This window comes from Pseudorca crassidens, chromosome 16, assembly GCF_039906515.1.
Source record: "Pseudorca crassidens isolate mPseCra1 chromosome 16, mPseCra1.hap1, whole genome shotgun sequence".
Taxonomy (NCBI): Eukaryota; Metazoa; Chordata; class Mammalia; order Artiodactyla; family Delphinidae; genus Pseudorca; species Pseudorca crassidens.
Window position 1 is genome coordinate 33,786,257 of NC_090311.1, and position 19,999 is coordinate 33,806,255.

Here is a 19,999-nt window from a genome sequence, read left to right on the forward strand (position 1 = left end):
TCATCTACTGGTTAAAGCAGTCACAAGCCTGCCCAGATTCCAGGGGAGGGGACATAGATCCCCACTTCTTAAGGATAGAAGTGTCAAGAAATTTGTAGTCATTAAAAGAAATCACCATCTTGCTAATAATGAATAATGGAAAAATTATCTATAAAAAATACGGGCCAGGTGTTTGAGAAAATAAGAAGAGGTTCGATGGCCACTATTTCACTTATCTTTACATCTTGAGCAAATTACTTAACTTTTGTAAATCCTAGTTTTTCATCTATGAAAAGAGCATCATCATCACTCAGAGAGCTGTTCTGAGCATTACACAAGTTTCTACCATTAATGTAAAATACCTAACAGTACTTGGTACCTAGTAGGTGCTCAAAAAAAGTTAGTTTCCTTGCACCTACTAGTGTTGGGTACTTAGTAATGCTCAATAAATGTTTACAGTTCTTAAGTGAACTGTACTGAGACAATTAGTATAATCTCAAGCCTTTCAAATTGCCCAATTAGCTTAACTTAATTGTAGTTATTTGCATGTAAGGGAGAAAAAAATTGGGCATTAAACATTCACAGAATAATTTTTTAAAACATGAAACAGTGGTGAGATGGAAAGGGGGTCATGTTTAATGTGCAGCAATTAGTCATGGCAATAATATATATCTCTCTTTAGCCTGCTGAACAGCATTAGGGGCAGGTACCCAAGATGGCAAATGCTTATGGCTACAGAACTAAACCATTATACACATTAATGATACCACCTATATGTCAATTTCTCAAAGCAATATAAAAGTGTTTATTATTACCACTTTGCATTTTGCCCCAGTGTTCATCATCAGCCCCCTCTGTTTCATGTCTCACTACCTTTACTGAATCTCTGCAATTCTAGAAGGCAGCTGGATAAGGGAGGCTTAAAGCTCAGAACTGTATAAGCATCCCATAATGCTCAACCCACTTCCCTTCTATCACCAGGCAAAGAAAATCTGGAGTCTCACTGCTCCCATCTTCTACTACATTTCCTATCTGCTGCACTCAGACTGCTACATATGATTTCTCTTGCTTTTCTGGGATGCCTCTAACATAGGCAAAAAGGGAACAAGATACCTAACAAAATTTTTAAAACCAGTATCAAGGGACCCCTTTCCTCCAAACTCACAGAGCTAAACAACTTGGTGAAATTCTAGATTTTTTTTTTAAATGGCTATTCTTTTAAAATCCTAATTTAAATCTACCTTTAAAATCAATAGTATACTTAATTTCCCTTTTTACTCTACAGAATTTCATTAAAATAAAGAAGATGTTATTTCGCATTTTCCTAGATTTTTTAAAAAGCAATATGGGACAATTAAAATATTAACCAAAATCTGAGATGGAGAGAGGGTCCAAAAATCTAGAAAATTTGAAGTCATGAAAGAAAACAAATGCTGTATTTATCTGAAGGAAGAAAAATTATAAAAGTGATGATGATAAAACTATTCACATTATAGTCAAATAAAGTCATTATATGCTTTCTGGATAAAGTGATTCAAAACCCACTAATTTTCTAAAAAAAGAACTAAGCAAAAATAAACAGAAAAAAACTCAAAATTTATTTATTACGTTTTGCTGTTACTATTTAGAAATCTGCTGATTGATCTACTTTTCTGAGGTGACATCAAGAACAGGTTCCACTTTTCCCATATACTATCCAGATTAAGATAAATTTAAATGAAGTTTGGGAGAGGAGTATTTTTTATTTTTAGAAGCTTATTAATACTTTCAACAGGCTATAATAAAAAAGAAATCTAAGGCAGTCAGTGGCTGTGCTGTGTGAAAGAAAAATTTCGGACAGCAGTTCTAGGCAGAAACGTGTTTCTTTTTTTTTTTTCTTTTCTTTTTTTTTTTTTTGGCTGCACTGGGTCTTCGTTGCTCTGTGCAGGCTTTCTCTAGTTGTGGTGAGCGGGGGCTACTCTAGTTGCGGTGCACGGGCTTCTCATTGCAGTGGCTTCTCTTGTTGCATAGTACGGGCTCTAGCCTCGCGGGCTTCAGTAGTTGTGGCATGCGGGCCCTAAAGAGCATGGGCTTCAGTAGTTGTGGCGCATGGGGTTAGTTGCATGTGCGATCTTCCCAGACCAGGGATCAAACCTGTGTCCTCTGCATTGGCAGGCGGACTCTTAACCACTGCGCCACCAGGGAAGTCCAGAAACATGTTTTAAAGTTAACACCTGAAAGGACTTTGCTAAGGACTAAGGATTCCGCTTATTTTATAAACCAGACAAATATAATCATTACAAAACAGGTGCATGACCTGACTCACTACATTTTATTTTTAAAGAAATAGGAGCAAGGAAAGAAACACAGAAAAAGATTTCATTGTAACTTTTCCTGTATTTATACACAAGGATACACTGAATTATTTGGTAAGATATTTCTAAAAGAGATCATTAATTGTTATTCAGAGGCTGTTAAGAAAATTAGTTTGGACTTCCTGGGTAGTTATACTACAGGTGAAACTGAAATACTCTTCAATCCTTATGACCTGACCAGAATGTCAAGAACATATCAACTAACTCCTAAATTAAATTTCAAAAGGTTCAGCTTATAAACAAAGCAATTAAATTCCTCATTTGCTTGTTAAAGAAACAGTGCCCTCTGGAGACAGAAATGTACACCACATAACTTGAGAACTATTTTTTATTTCAATGTACAAGAAGTAAGTGATACCATGCTATCAGAGGTTCTTTTTTTTCTTTTTTTTTTTCGGTATGCGGGCCTCTCACTGTTGTGGCCTCTCCCATTGCGGAGCACAGGCTCCGGACGCGCAGGCTCAGCGGCCATGGCTCACGGGCCCAGTCGCTCCGCGGCATGTGGGATCCTCCCAGACCGGGGCACGAACCCATGTCCCCTGCATCGGCAGGCGGACTCTCAACCACTGCGTCACCAGGGAAGCCCTATCAGTGGTTCTTAACCACAGGTGTGCAACAGAATCACCCTAAGAACTTTTTTAAACAGACATATGCACAAACTCCATGCTAGACCTCACAGACCAATAAGCATGTGTGTTCTGAATAAAAGATAAGTAGTAATATCACTGAGTATTTTAGTAAACATCTATGATTTACTGTCTATCATCCATTCCCCCTTCTTGGAAAAGTCCCCAGATGCATTTTGGAAAAATCACTCTGCTCCCATTCACAGCTCTATTTGGTCTGGATAGGACTGATCTAGTGCCAAGGATGGATCCTGATGAGTTTAAGTCAACTAACCATGGTCATCCTCTTACCCACAGGTAGTTCCTTAGCAGCTAGTAGAGGGACACACTCTTTTAGATGATAGTGCATGAGGATATAAGGTTTGGAACTGTGACCTCGCAGCCATTTTACTACCAGAGGAGAAAGCCTACCATGTACAGTCTGAAGATGAGGCCAAAACTGCATAAAGTGGAGTTCAAAGATAAAAGGACTCTGGGTCCTTGGTGACATTTCCTGAGTAGCTGGCTCTGCCTTACATGGAATCTGACCTATTCTTGGACTTTCCAGTCATAGTGGCTAATAATTTCCCTCGATTGTTTAAGACGGTTCGAGTTGGGTTTTCTATCAGTTCTTGTCAATTTTCTTTTAGTTTCCTTGATTAATACAAGTGGCTTAAAACATTTTATTGAACATTCTAGAAGAAGAAAGGTTACATTTAATATTACTCATTTGGAGCAAGGCGAACACTTCTATGACATTTTTCTGAGCCTTAAAAATCTAAGCAGGAGATGAAGTTGGAATAGTCAAAATGAAGGTGTCCTCCCTAGCTAATTTCTTCCTGCTCTTAATTCAAGAAGTGATGCTTTGATAACCTATGCTATTGATCTGGAAATTTCTAAATGTTAGTAGCATATAGCATCCAACTCGTTAGTCAACGTCACTAGTGATACTATAGACAGAGGGAAAAAAAGTAGATAAGACTAAACATAGAAACCTAGTAATCAGTTATGATGCGGGAAGGGATATGACAGGAGCAGTTAAAAAGAAATACATCTAAGATAACTCCAGATTTTCCAGGAAAGGAAGCAAGAAAAATGGTGGTACCACCATAAAAAGTCAGACAGGCAGAAAGAGGAGCCAATTTTAAAAATTACGATTTTTTAATTTACATATTTTAGATATCAGTGTGACAATTAAGGAAAGTTGTTGTAGTCTTATATTTGGCACCTAAATCAGTTAAAAAAGAAAAATGATTTGCTTCCTTATGCTTCAACTTAATTTAATGAAATGGCTACTTATCACTAGGTTTTTTCATTATACAATATTACTGTGATTCAAAAATAAAAGTTGTAGGTTTTAGGATATGCTTGGTTGCCTTATATACATGCAAATCATATATTACCTCTTGACCAATAACACTCTGGATTAAACAAAGCTCAAGATCTGCTCCACAATGAACTAAGAGGTCAAATGTAAAAAGTGAAAGAAAGTTTATATTAATTATAAGAACTGAAGTTTTCATAAAGTTCTAGAAAACTCTTTGATTTTTTTTTTTTGGCCATGCCACGGGGCATGAGGGATCTTAGTTCCACACTGGGAATCAAACCCATGCCCCCTGCAGTGGAAGTACGGAGTCTTAACCACTGGACTGCCAGGGAAGTCCCTAAAAGATATTTCTTCATAAAAGAACATAGTCAACATGTAGTATAAATCAGGGATGCATAATCTCATAGCTCTAAAGTCAACAGGTCACAAATAGTATACTAACTGTTCCATTAGAGATACAGATTACTGTAGGAGTTACATTTAATTACACCTAAACAATTTCCATGGGGCAAATCCAAAACTCTTCTTAAGATAACTAGAGTTAGATAATAAAAGCTGGGACTTCCCTGGTGTCCAGTGGCTAAGACTCTGTGCTCCCTATGCAGGGGGCCCGAGCTTGATCCCTGGTCAGGGAATTAGATCCTGCATGCCGCAACTAAAAAGATTCCACATGCTGTAACGAAGACTGAAGATCCCGAGTACCACAACTAAGACCCGAAGCAGCCAAATAAATAAATATTAAAAAAAAAAAAGATAATAAAAGCTAAAGTAGCACACAGAAAGCTACGGCTCAGATGAGAGAAAAAGAAGCTGAAGACAGAATTTCAGGAAACTGATACCAACTGTCGAGAAAGAATTTTATTTTCCCCCAGAAGAAACATTCAAAACACATGTAAACCAAACATGATTTTTAAACAAAATATGCATGCTTATTAACACAAAATAAATAAATATGATTTTATATTCCTTCTGCTGGGTCATTGCCTTTTACGTTCAGGATCTCTGAACTTTCTGATCTTGAGCTTTCTAGCTTCTAAGAACGGGTTTATACCAGTTCTTCCCTTTCCTCATCTCTGCTGATTGCAACCCTACTCATGCTCCAAATTGATGCAATCCCCAAATGCCTTCAGGGTCCAGGCAGGGAAACATAAATGAGTGTGACTGGCAAGGTGACTGTGGCAGGCAGGATGACTATGGAGCATAAATCGAATCTAAAGGTGAGATTCCAAATGCTATAAAACCAAATCAAACACGTCTACAGGACCACATTTTTCTATTTGTTATACACTGTGGTTATTTCTTTGTAGTTATCTGCCCTTTTAGATTAAATCCTAGTGGTCAAGAACCATTCCACAACCCTTCCTCAGCAACTAGCACAGTACAATAGAAATAGATTTTTGCTCTATAAATATGATTTAATATATCCTCCCAGTCCAAAACTATCAGTTTAGGTGAAAAGTTCCAAGCAATTATTGATTTGTCCCAGAAAAATGTCCTTTGGGGGACTTCCCTGGTGACGCAGTGGTTAAGAATCCGCCTGCCAATGCACAACTCCTGAAGCTGAAACTAAATAAATAAATGTATTTTTAAAAATGTCCTTTGGGACACAATCAAAGCCTCACTTTAGATAGGACAAAGTATTTTTTTTTTTTTTTTTTGGCTGTGTTGCGTCTTCATTGCTATGCATGGGCTTTCTCTAGCTGTGGCGAGTGGGGGCTACTCTTTGTTGCAGTGAGTGGGCTTCTCATCGTGGTGGCTTCTCTTGATGCGGAGCACGGGCTCTAGGCACGCGGGCTTCAGTAGTTGCGGCATGTGGACTCTGTAGTTGTGGCACATGGCCTCAGTAGTTGTGGCTCATGGGCTCTAGAGCGCAGGCTTAGTTGTGGTGCACGGGCTTAGTTGCTCCGCGGCATGTGGGATCTTCCTGGAGCAGGGATTGAACCCATGTTCCCTGCATTGGCAGATGGATTCTTTACCACTGTGCCACCAGGGAAGTCCCAGGACAAAGTATTTCATTTCTTGCTCCTTACCAAAGTAGGTTCTAGAAAAACCTAAGTCTACCACAGAGCCACTTACTAAGCTACTCCACTTCTAACAATAGGCCAAAAAGGGCAATATATGTTTTGAACTAGAATCAGAGTCTACACTAATTAAAAATCCAGCTTCTGGATTATCTGGGACTGTTGTAAATCATTATAAATTGAATCATTTTCTAATTCTCAAATTACCAAATTACCTCCTTTTTCTTTTAAAAAGGCAAGTGCTACATATTTACCTTTCCAGTTTTCAGGGACTTCTGTATCTCAAAAGTTTTTAAGAATGTCTAGGGGCTTTGGAGTAGCATCTGCCACTTCTTAGGTAATCTAGGTTGTTTGTGATCAGGTTTGCACATCATCTGATATAAACATCTTTTTAAAGTATCCTCAACCATTTTCTTCCCTATTCTGTTTCTGCTTTCCACACCTTTATAAGAGGCATTTGCTGTAAGCAACTGACTACTGATGATAAATTACAGAAAAACAGAAAGCTGAGCATATTCACGTATCAATGGGGTCCATAAATTTTGTGATCTTCCTCTTTTGCTTACAGAGCTGAAAAATACTTTTTTTTTTCTGTTAGCTTTTATATTTTTGGTGAAGTAGCATCCCCATTTTTTACTTTTCTGTATAATTAAACTAATTATTTATTCAATAAATATTTAAGCTTTGGCTTTTTGCTTTTTTCTGATCTATCTTTTAGGACTTTATGTCATTCAAATGTATTAAATCAGCTGCAAGCATGAAACTGCTTTATGCAGCCCTCTCTAATGGGGGGAAGATAAGGAGAAGCTGGTGGTAATGAGTGACAAAAGAAATAAATGTCACATACCTTTTAAAAATGACAACCAAGTTGCATAAATAAAACACGAAGTTGTACAAAGGAACACTCCACCAATAACACAAGACTATGTACAAAGCACATGAGTAATCAGAAGTTGAAATGTAATTAATCAGTCAAGAAATAATATTGCAAGTGTTATAGCAAAGCAGAAATAAATCAACTTTATATGTAAAATAATGTAACAGTTATAACTTAAATGAGAAATTTTTAAACTTCCTAATACCTTACTAGTTTTAAAAGTATGATTATATCAGTTTATGAATTTATATATTTACCACTAAAAATTAAATAAATAAGAATTTTATTTTATTCATACAATAACACCTCAGTTATTCAGAGGTCACATTTGCAGTCAATAATCAAGAAGAAAGCAAAAACAAGTCTCTGAGTAGCTGAAAATAAATTGTAGTAAATTTTATAATGGAATACTACACTGAATTGAAAATAAACTACAGCCACATGCAGCAACACAAATGAAATATTCCAAAATATCACATTGAGTGAAAGAAGTGAGATACACAAAAAGATGCACTATATATGATTCCATATAAATAGCGCCCCAAACAGACAAAACTAATCAGTACTATTAAGAGTCAGTACTGAAAGGCAGAGATAATAACTGGGAAGAGGGATGAGGAAGGCTTCTACAATACTACTTATCTAATGTTTTATTTCTTGATTTCATAATTACATGGGTGAGTTCACTTTTTTCAATTTAAATATAATTTAGTTTTTAGAGCAGTTTTAGGTGCATAGCAAAATTGAGAGAAAGGTACAGTGATTTCCCATATACCTCCTGACCCCACACTGCCACTGTCAAATGCCCCCCAGTGAGGTATATTTGTTACCATAAATGAACCTACACTGAAATATCATTATTATTCAAAGGCCATCGTTTAAATTAAGGTTCACTCTTGGTGCTGTATATTCTATGGGTTTGGACAAATGTATCAAGACATATATCAACCATTACAGTATCATACAGAGTGTCTAAATTATGTTCATGTTTTAGTGTTTCGTGGAAGACAGACTTGTGAGCAATGAAATTGGATATTTAGCTGAGGAGATTTCTAAGCAAAGTATTGAAAGAGCAGCTTGGTTCATACTGACTGCTTATAGTAAAATGAGAAAAGAGAGAAATGAATTGAATAAAAAATTGTTAAGCAAAAAGGAATTAGAACTTAAAGATGTGGAAAATTCTCATCTTGTCCATATTGCAAAAATTGAGAAATCAGGTTAGCAAGAGAACTCCAAGGGTAAAGCTAAACTATCACTTGGTAAAGAGATTATGGGGGACTTCCCTGGTGGTGCAGTGGTTAAGAATCCGCCTGCCAATGCAGGGGACAGGGGTTCGATCTCTGGTCTGGGAAGACCCCACATGCCGCGAAGCAACTAAACCCATGTGCTGCAACTACTGAGCCTGCGTTCTAGGGCCCATGAGCCACAACTACTGAGCCCGCGTGCCACAATTACTGGAGCCTGCGCGCCTAGAGCCTGTGCTCCACAACAAGAGAAGTCACTGCAATGAGAAGCCCGCGCACCGCAACGAAGAGTAGCCCCCACTTGCGGCAACTAGAGAAAGCCCACGCACAGCAACGAAGACCCAACACAGACAAAAATAAATAAATACATACATACATACATAAATAAGAAATTATGGGACTACATGAGCAGAAACTGCCAATTTGAAAATGAAGGGAGGCTACTGAACTTCTTAGATGTTACAGGACAGGACCACAGAGCTAATAGCAACAACAATGTGCTATTCTTCAAGACAAGTGAATAATAACCCCTAAGGTAATTCAGAGATCATCAGAGCTGCCTCCTTGGTTCAAAAAGGGGGGCCACTGCCTCAGATTCAACAGGTCAGAAGGCAGCCACCCAGAGCCTTGTGGGTGGGCTCCCTCCAGGCAGAGTTGCAGAGGCACAACCCCCACCTCAGCAAGGCTAGAAAGCAGAATACTAAACCAAAGAGGATTAGTCTTGAGCCTTATGATCTAATGAAATTCACCGTACTAAGTTTTGGACTTGCTTGGGACCTGTCACCCCTTTCCTTATTTTCTCTTTCTCCCTATTGGAATGGAACTTCTATCCTATGCCTGTCCCACAGTTATATCTTAGAAGCACATGACTTGTCTGGTTTCACAGGTTCACAACTGGAGAGGAATTTTGCCTTAGAATGAATCATATCTGGAGTTTTACCCATATATGATTTAAATGACATTTAGATAAGATTTTGGACGTAAGAACTTAGAGTTAACGCTGGAACAAGTTAAGACTTTGGGGGCTCTTGGGATGAAATGAGTGTATTTTGGATGCAAGGACATGAATTTTGGGGATCAGGGAAGAATGTTATGGACTGAATTATGTGCCTCCAAAATTCATATGTTGAAGCCCTAACCCCCAGTGTGATGGTATTTGGAGATGGGGACTTTGGATAATTAGGTTTAGAGGAGGTCATGAGGAACGGGCCCCTCGTGATGGGATTAGCACCCTTATAAGAAAAGGAGGAGCCATCAGAGCTCTTTTGCTGTCTACCATATATGAGGACACAGTGATAAGGTGGCCATCCGTAAGCCAGTACCTACTGTGCTGGTACCTTAATCTCTGACTTCCAGCCTCTAGAACTGTTAGAAAATAAATTTTTCTTGTTTAAGCCACATAGTCTATGGCTTTTTGTTTGTTTGTTTGTTTTTTATGGCAGCTTGAGCCACTTAATGCACTGATAAATAGGAAAGCTATTAACTTTCATACTTTAACCTTGTGCCTTGAAACTTTGTTATAGTTGCTAATTAGTTTCAGAAGGTTTTCTAAAAAATCCTTTCAGAGTTTCTACATAAACAGTTATATCATTTGCAAAGAAAAATGGTTTTACTTCTCCCTTCCCAATCAGTATATCTTTTATTTCTTTTTCTTATTGCATTAGCTAGAACTTCCTGTATGATGTTGAAAAGGAGTGGTGAAAGGGAACATTCTTGCCTAGTTCCTAACGTTAGTGGGAAAGCTTCAAGTTTCTCACCATTAAGCATGATGCTAACTGTAGGTTTTTTGCAGATATTCTTTATCAAGTTGAGGAAGTTCTCCTCTATTACAAGTTTACTGATAGTCTTTATCAAGAATGGGGGTTGAATTTTATCAAATGCTTTTTCTGTATTTATTGATATAACCATGTGATTTTTCTTCTTTAGTTTGCTGATGTGATGGAATATATTAACTGATTTTTGAATGATGAACAAGCTTCGCATAGTAGGATAAATCCCACATGGTCATGATGTAGAATTCCTTTTATAAATTGTTAGATTCAATCTGATAATATTTTGCTAAGGATTTTTGCATCTATATTCATGTCAGATATTGGTCTGTAGTTTTCTTTTCTTATAATGTCTTTGTTTGGTTTTGGTGTTAGGGTAATGCTGGCCTCAGAGAATGAATTGAGAAGTATTCTCTCTGCTTCTATACGAAAGATATTGTAGATAATTGGTGTAATTTCTTCCTTAAATATTTGGTAGAATTCATCAGTAAACCCATCTGGGCCTGGTGCTTTGTTTCAGAAGGTTATTAATTATTGATTCAATTTCTTTAATTGATACAGGCCTATTCAGGTTGTCTATTTCTTCTTGTGTGAGTTTTGGCATATTGTGTCTTTCAAGGAGTTTGTTCATTTCATCTAGTTTGTCAAATTTGCGAGCACAGAGTTGTTCATAATATTCGTTTTTATGCTTTTCTTTCTTGACCCACATGTTATTTAGAAGTATGTTGTTTAATCTCCAAGTATTTGGAATTTTCCAGTTATCTTTCTGTTATTGATATCTTGTTTAACTCCATTGTGGTCTTACAGCAGACACTGTATGATTTCTATTCTTTAAAATGTGTTAAGGTGTGTTTCATGCCCCAAAATGTGGTTTATCTTGGTGAAGGTTGCATGTGAGCTTGAGAAGAATGCATGTTCTGCTGTTGCTGGATAAGTAGTCTATAAATGTTGATCATATCCAGTTGATTGATGGTGGTGTTGAGTTCAACTATGTTCTTACCGATCTTCTGTCTGCTGGATCTGACCATTTCTGGTAAGAGTCGTGTTGAAGTCCCTAACTGTAACAGTGGATCCATCCATTTCTCCTTGAAATTCTATCAGTTTTGGCTTCACATATTTTGACCATCCATTGTCAGGCACATGCACATTAAGAATTGTTATGTCATCTTGGAGAAGTGACCCCTTTGTCATTATGTAATGGACCACTTTATCCCTGATAATAACTTTCTTTGCTCTGAAGTTTGCTCTGTTTGAAATTAATATAGCCACTCCCACTTTTTGATTAGTGTTAACATGGTATATCTTTCTCCATCCACTAATTTTTTTTGAATAATTTTCTAATTTATTTATTTATTTGGCTGCACCGGGTCTTAGTTGCGGCACACGGGATCTTCGTTGCTGCATGCAGGATCTTTAGTTGCGGCATGTGGGACCTACTCCTCCGACCAGGGATTGAACCCAGGCCCTCTGCATTGGGAGCACAGAGTCTTAGCCACTGGACCACCAGGGAAATCTCTCCATCCACTTATTTTTAATCTATGTGTGTCTTTGTATTTAAAGTGGGTTTTATAAACAACATATAATTGGGTCTTGTTTTATTGATCCACTCTGACAATCTCTGTCAGTTGGTGTTTTTAGACAGGAGATGTTTAAAGTGACTATTGATGGCTGGATTAATATCTACCATATTTGTTACTGTTTTCTATCTGTTGTGCTTGTTCTTTGTTTCTACTTCTGTGTTCCTCTTTTTCTGTCTTTTGTGTATTAAGTGAGCATTTGTATGACTCCATTTTCTCTTCTTTCCTAGCATATTGGTTGTACTTTTTTTTCTTTTTTTTTTTTAGCTTTTTTTTAGTGGTTGCCCTAGAGTTTCCAATATACATTCACAATTATTCCAAGTCCACTTTCAAATAACACTAACACTACACCATTTCATAGGTAGTGTGAGTACCTTATAATTACAAAATAATCCTAATTTCTCCCTTCCTACCCTGTGTCATTGCTGTCATTCATGTAAACATACATAAGTACACATATATACACACAACTATATATGTATATATAAAAGCATACATAATTGAACATGTTGCTATTATTCTTTTGAACAAACTGTTATCTGTTAGATCAATTAAGAATTTTACCTTCACTTGTACTTTCTCTGATGCTCTTCCTTTCTTTATATAGATCCAAGTTTCTAACCTATATCATTTTCTTTACCTCTAAAGAAGTTACTTTAACATTTCTTGCAAGGCAGGTCTACTGGCAACAAATTTCCTCAATTTTTGTTTGTCTGAGAAAGTATTTTTCCTTCACTTTTGAAGGATAATTTCATAGCATATAAAATTTTATGTTGGTGTTTTTCTCTCAACACTTCAAATATTTTCCTCCATTCTCTTCTTGCTTACATGGTTTATGAAGAGACGTTAAGATGTAATTCTTATCTTTGTTAGTCTAGGTAAGCTTTTTCCTTTAGATTCTTGAAGGATTTTTTATCTTTAATTTTGGGCAATTTTGAACATGATATGCCTAAGGTGTAATTATTTCGGTATTTATCCTGCTTGGTGTTCTCTAAGCTTTTTGAATCCATGGTTTGTTGTGACATAAATTTGGGAGAAATCTCTGTCATTACTGGATCAAATATTGCTTCTGTTCCTTTCTCTCTTTTTTCTCCTTCTAATATTCCCATTGCATGTATGCTACACCTTTTGTAGTCGTCCCACAGTTCTTGGATATTCTTGTTCAGTGTTTTTATCTTTGCTTTTCTGTTTTGGAAGTTTCTATTGACAGATCCCCAAGCTCAGAGAGTCTTTTTTCAGCCACGCCCAATCTACTGATAGGTCCATCAAAGGCATTATTCATCTCTGTTGCAGTGTTTGTGATCTCTAGCATTTCTTTTTGATTCTTTCTTAAATTCTCCATCTCTCTGCTTACATTACCCATCTGTTCCTGCATGCTGTCTGCTTTATCCATTAAAGTACTTAGCATACTAATCATAGGTTTTTTTTTTTAAAAAAATTCCTGGTCTGATAATTCCAATAGTCCTGACATACCTGAATATGGTTCTAATACCGTATCTATCTCTTCAAACTGTATTTTTTGTCTTTTAGTCTACCTCGTAATTTTTTCCTGATAGCTGGACATGGTGTACTGGGTGAAAAGAATTGCAGTAATTAGGCCTTTAGTAATGTGGCAGTAAGACAGTGGGAGAGGGGAAGTGTTCTTTAGTCCTACGATTAGGTCTTCATCTTTAAGTAAGCCTTTGCCCCTTAGCTGTGCACAAGTGCTTTTCATTTCCACCCCTCAAGTTGGACAGGATGGCCAGAGCAGGCTGGAATTGGGTGTTTCCCTTCTCCCATTAGTTTAGGCACCGGTAAATAGTTTATTTTGAGGTTAGGTCTTGTTGAGAAAAACAGAATGCTTAAAGAACAGAATGCTCTGGCATATTTCAAAATGGTTCCTTTTCCCTTGCCCCTGCTGGAAATGTAAGAGGATTTTCCTCAAATCTTCACTGGGAGAAACTGGTGCCCCCTCTAAGACTGGGTTCTCCTGGAGTTTTAACTCTCAAACTTGTCCATACTGATTTTCTAATATTCATTAATTATACTTCACGTTTTCCTACCCCAGTAATGATTCCTATGGGTTTCTACTCCATTAAGTTGTGATTCTCTGTATTTGCCTACTTCTCCAATTTTGGGGGCAGCAGTGTGTCCTGTGATCTCACTTCTCTGAAAGATCAAGGAAGAATTGATTTTTTTCAGTTTTCTCAGCTTTTTACTTGTTGGGACAGAGTGATAACTTCCCAGCTCTTTACATGCCAGACTAGAAATTGGAAGTCTGTATTCACTTTTTAATAATTAATTGAGCTATATCTATTTATAATTATTGCATTTATAAATTGTGTGTGCTTATATATGAACGTTACATTTAAAAAAGAAAGTTTTTTTAGAGTCGACGTACCATGTCCTTGCTCCACAGGAAGAGAATTTCAAGCCCTTAATCAAAGATAATTTACCACTGTCACTTTAGCCATAATCCTAAAAACACTTTGTTACATACTCATCAATAGATTAAAAAAGGCAAACTGAAAAAGAATCGCAAGCATATTCTTTCTAGGCACTTACAGTTGCAATCACTGCCAGGACTCAAAAGGAAAGGACTCTTCGGGGTGGCAGGTTGGAAAAGCTCCAGGGAGCAAAGTTAAAAAGCTCTGATGCCAAAGAAAAAGAACTGGGCCATTTCTCTACACAGATTAAAAAGGGAATGGTATTCCCATTTTCCCCTCTATTCTGATGCAAATCTTTTCAGTTAGAAGTCTTATATTAGCTTCAAGTAGCTCTCAGCGTGGGTCCAGGTTAATTTCAAAAAGCTGTGGTACTGCTTGAGGGCAGGAACTACTTACTTTACCTCTTTTGTACCACTCACAGATTTAGTACAATGATAGGCAAGCTAACAAGGCAGTCTATATAATATTTCATAAAGTAAACAAATATGATATAAAATCTACCACTTTGTATATGCATGTGTGGGATTTTGGAGGGGAAGCAAATGGAGGTATGGGTAAAAGGATCATGTAAGTGCTTATTTCTATAATCATTAAGCAACTAAATAGAAATATATTTGATCAGGTCACTGGACTGAAAAGAATTAGGCTAAGAGGTTAACTAAGCAATCCTTGCTAATGTCTGTAATCAAGACTGTACTTTAATCATCTACAGATTGACTATTCACTGTGAATGGAAATTCCCCCAATCTCCCTCAGTAATTCACTTTAATGTTGATTTAATGATTCTCCCTGTTGAATTGCTTTCTCATAGTACAGTTTAAGACAAATTCCTCTTGAAACAGATCAAAGGAAGAGCTGAAGAACACTTAACCTTCAAATACTGAGCTTGAAATAACTCTTGTTTGTATATCATAAAACAGAAAGGGTTTCCTGAGTTCTGTGCAAAAATAAAACAAAAAATAAACAAGAAATAAGGATGTTCTACTATTTGTACAGGCTGAACTTGATTTCCTAGAAAACCCAAGGGGTATCCTATGGCAGTTGTAGCTTCAACTAAATATCTACAACTTAAGTACCACTGGAATGATGGACCAGAGCTAACCTTTCTAAACATTTCCTCTCAACAGGCAGATTTTGAGAAGTGTAGTTCCAAGATTCCTTAATCTGAGGCATCATGTTCCAGTATCTGTGGTTCTTTGACTTACAACTGATAAGAAAAATTGCTTGAAGATCCCTAGATACACCAGATGTCAACGCATTTCATGTTTTAATCAAAGTACAGAGCAAGCCTATTAAATATAATGTTAATAGTTAAATATGCTTACAACTCCATTCCCTAGTAAATCCCTTCTTGACAGCGTATGAGTAACACATGGACATAAGGACAGAGAGCAAGACAGAAAAAGGATTGTGTAAAATCTAATATTGAAGCAAAGAATCAATCTGTGGATAAATAAATGTCTACAAATTTGTGGAGTCTCCTCCTATATTATGGTACTTATTATATCATATTGTCAAGTGTCTTTTTATAGTTTTTTCTCCCGTGAGCTCCTTGAGGGCAGGGATACATTTCTATATTTTCAGCACCTAACAGAGCGCTCAGAGCACAGATCATGTACAACAAATGGCACTGTGCTAAGTATCCCCTTTAATCCTCAAAATAATTGTATGAGGTAGATAATATATTGCTATTCTAATTTTGTAGATAATAAAACCAGGAATCATTAAAATGAAAGAATGTGGCCAAAGTCACACAGCAGTCTAACTCCAGAGTATATGCGCTTAATTACTGTACTATACTATCTGAATAAATGAACGCCTGTTTTGTCCAGCTTCTGTCTCAGTTTTAATAAATAATTTTATTAATTCATTCACTCAGATATCATCTGCATTTGTGTCTTATGGATTAGGATGACAACATGGGCTCAAGAATCATCAGAGGAGCATAAGATTTGGGGGCCAGGCAGATAACTTTAGGAACCAAGGGTCTTTTCTGGACTTCACACTTTCAAAGTCTGGTTACTCTTTTTTGTTTTTGTTTTTGGGGGTTTTCTGGTTGCACCATGTGGCACGTGGGATCTTATGAGTTCTCCAACCAGGGATCAAACCTGCGTCCCCTGCATTGGAAGTGCAGAGTCTTAACCACTAGACTGCAAAGTCTGGTTACTGTTAACATTAAATTAGTTATATCTAAATACAAGTATACTGAATTTTTTAACTGTAAATGATTATACTATAATTTTAGGAGATAAATTGGGTAATTTATAATATAGCAAGAGTAGGGAAGATGATAATTCTTTTTAATAGAAAACTTAGGGCTACGAGGTTAAACTAGCAAGCCTATTTTATAGATAAGGGATCAGCAAATGGTTTATATTAGTTTAACAAATTATTCAATGCAAAAGGATTTATTTTGCTAGACTATGCCAGTGTCTCATTTACATGATTCCCAAACCAATAAAATAATAAAAGTTTATATAACAAATTTATGAAATTATTTAATTCATAATGCTTAAAACAACCATTAATTAATGTTTTGTTATATCCCATGGTATTATAAAAACAAAAATCTGTCCATTCAGAAAAGAGTAGGACTTGAATAACATGTAATAAGGCAATATTATCAGAGGCAATAAAGGATGTAAAGCAAATCTTACACTTGTCTAATTCTTCTTACAATTTTAATTTCCAAACATACACACACTTATATATATTACATAAACAATTAACTATTAAACTGTGAGACATGAAAGAAAATCAAGTTAGACTGATTCAGCACTACTCTAAGTCTTCAAAACATGAAGAAAATGTAATATAGCTATAGAAAGTCAATATACTTTTCTTCATTTTAACAAGATGTTTAATGCCAAAAAGGAACTGACATTTATTTGCTCATTGTTGACATTGATTACCACTAATTTTCAATTGTTAGAAATATAATGGAATCATGTGTATAACAAAAATTGTCTTTATTTTTTAAAAGTTTGCTTACAGTAACTGAAATAAAAACTTTTAGTCAGATTTTTACATACCTTAAAAGTAGAGAGCCCATAAAGTCTTGTGGTATGAACAGTTTCTTGAGAAATATTTGTAATGTTAGTTATAAAGTCCTCAAGGTATTTGCAAGCTTGTTCCAGGTGTGTGGTGTTTATAATGATTTGCACTAGCTAGAAAATAGAAAATGCCTCCAGTGAAATGCAGGTTACATATATACAAAGCCATTTGATTTTTAAAATCAGGATTATTACTTCCAGCAAGTGTACCACTTCTGCATAATTATAGCATTATAGGATACAACTGATTATCTGATTCAAAAGCCTGCTGTAAATACTGCTTATGAATGCTATCATCTAAAAAAAATAACCAAGAGTCTAACTAGCAACTTTTCAAAGCGTTTTTTCCAATTTTATACATTCACCAAGTAAAAAAAATGAGTATTTTCACTTTTCATGTAAAGTCTGGCAAACATGAATCTCCATATATCTTCTAACATCATCAGCTATCCACTATTCCCCATGTAAACCCTTTTCCCTCACATCACTGGAATTTACAATGACGCTTTTATTTTAAAACAAACCCACTTCTATTAATAAATTTAAAATGGAAAGCTAGTTTTATAGGATGATGTTCAGCAATAAATTAATTTATAATAATTGTTTCATATAATGAAACATTTAGCTATAAATATCTTTTTAACCTACCTCTGTCAAACCTATGTGAGGTTTTTTAATAAGATTCAGTAAACAGCTACTCAAAGTTCTGGTCAGCAGCAGATTTGTTGATTTTCTAAGCATATCATCTACTTCTGTTGAGCTAAAAACAAAGGTTGATATTATTAAGGTTTCCACAAGGGTTACAATTAGTTAGCTTCCTAAATAATTTAATGCAATTTACTCTAATTCCTTTATATCTTTAAATAAATTACAATCATTCATATCTATTAAATCACATATTTCAATTCAATTTAGTTTCACAAAAGGGATACTTTCCATAAAGTAGAATGTTCATTTATAGAATAATTTAAATGTATTCAATTAACCACTACAGTAAAACCATGGAGTACTTAGTATAAGGAAATAAAACTATTCTTAAATTATGACTCCATTATGGTACAGCCACTTTCAAAGACACTTTATATACAACTATAGCTAAAATTACTTTTAAAATACAAATTGATGTGAACCCTCTGGATACAATTACTAGATTTGATTTTAATATAACTAAGCTATCCATTTCCATTGAGAATATTTTTAAAAAGATTCAAAGAAATTAATTGCCTTACACTAGTTTTAATTTGGGAGAGGAACTAACCCTATGATGTTTCTTAACATCCTAAAAATTACTAGCCTAGCACTAAAAAGCTTATTATTTTCTTCTAACCACTAGGCCTTCAATTTAAGTAAGTCATGATTTTTTGTATATAGCCTCATTATCAAAACGGTTAAGCTGTCCTTAGACCAAGTTTTCTCAGTCTCAGCACTATTGACATTTAGGCTAGATAATTCTTTGTTGTGGAGCTGTCTTGTACCATTGAAAGATGTTTAGCAGCATCCCTGTCCTCCACCCGCCTGATGCAAGTAGCACTCTTCCCCCTAGTTGTGACAACCCAAAATGTCTCTAGACAGTGTCAAATATACCCTGGGGGGCAAAACTGCCCCAGATGAGACTCATTGCCTTAAACACAGTCTAACATTTTAATTTTAGAACCCTTTCACTTTTTACTTTATTAAAACATTACTCCTAAAAATCTATGAGGTACAAATATTTACTAGTTTACATTTATTTTAAATATGCAAATAGAACAAGATTTGACAAAACACAGGTAATTTTCACTACTATTCCAATGTTCTCCATTTTAATGCAGGTGCTCTTCAATTTCTGCTAACCCTAATTCTGGCAGACCTGAGGAGAATATGCCTCACTGATTTCGTATCTAAAGTCAAGACTTCCCAGGGAATAGCATATATATACCAGTAGGGTTTCAGGGTTACACAGTAGCAAACTCTCTGACAGAAATCAGTAGTGTCCCTAGAACAAGCAACGTACTCACACCAATATAAAGGAGGTGGTTGCCAACTCCTCTGGTTTCCTTTCTGACACACTCAAATTATGCTTAAAGACACCCTGTATAGCATCCTTTTCAGATGAAAAGTTATGCATGACAGATAATGTCTTTTGTTTAATTCCCCTGAACTTCCTTGAATGCTGAATCAATGCATAAGTGAAAGCAGAGAAAGAAAACCTATCAGCACCTACGTCCTATTCCTGCCAGCAAGATTTACCCAACAATGACCAGGATTTTCTCCAAGAGGTTTTTATCCTAACTGAGCAATTTTTTTTCCTTAACTCCTTCTCTTTTGAGCTTATAACCTGTACTCTTCCCAATTTTTAAATAACAAATAACACAGTAATTAAATCTCAATATACAATAAATCTCCTAAATTATTTGAGAGCTTAGCCTCTTATGAAAACTGAAAATTTCTTAAAGATCATATTAGATTCAGATGTTTTCTCTGCAACCAAATAACTGAGACTTTAGAGTCTCATCATGAAATCACTTAATTCTCTGGCCCTGCTCTTATTCACATATAAAAAGAACCCTAAACATTTTTACTATAAGAGCTCCAAAGCATCTTTTTGGTCTAAAAATCTAACTGCAAAATATGTTTAAACATAATAAAAGAGCTTTAAACCCAGAAAGTTATTTTTCCATAATTCTTTAATGACAAATTAAAAAAAAAATGACTCAGCTCAATTTTAGGCCACAGATGTAAATTTTTAAAACAAAAATATGTCAGAAAGCTGATAATCTAGAATAAA

The 19,999-nt window shown here is 35.8% G+C and overlaps 1 protein-coding gene across 4 annotated transcripts in view; it reads right to left on the minus strand.

The window, feature by feature from the left end:
* EXOC6 (exocyst complex component 6) overlaps positions 1-19,999 on the minus strand; it is a 205,854-nt gene that overhangs the window by 81,525 nt on the left and 104,330 nt on the right. For all 4 annotated transcript variants that reach the window (XM_067709983.1, XM_067709985.1, XM_067709986.1 and 1 more), the window contains exons 16-17: positions 17,881-17,992; positions 17,212-17,346 (exon numbers count right to left, since the gene is read on the minus strand). In XM_067709983.1, coding sequence (XP_067566084.1) covers positions 17,212-17,346; positions 17,881-17,992 — 247 coding nt within the window. The remainder of the gene's footprint in view (positions 1-17,211; positions 17,347-17,880; positions 17,993-19,999) is intronic.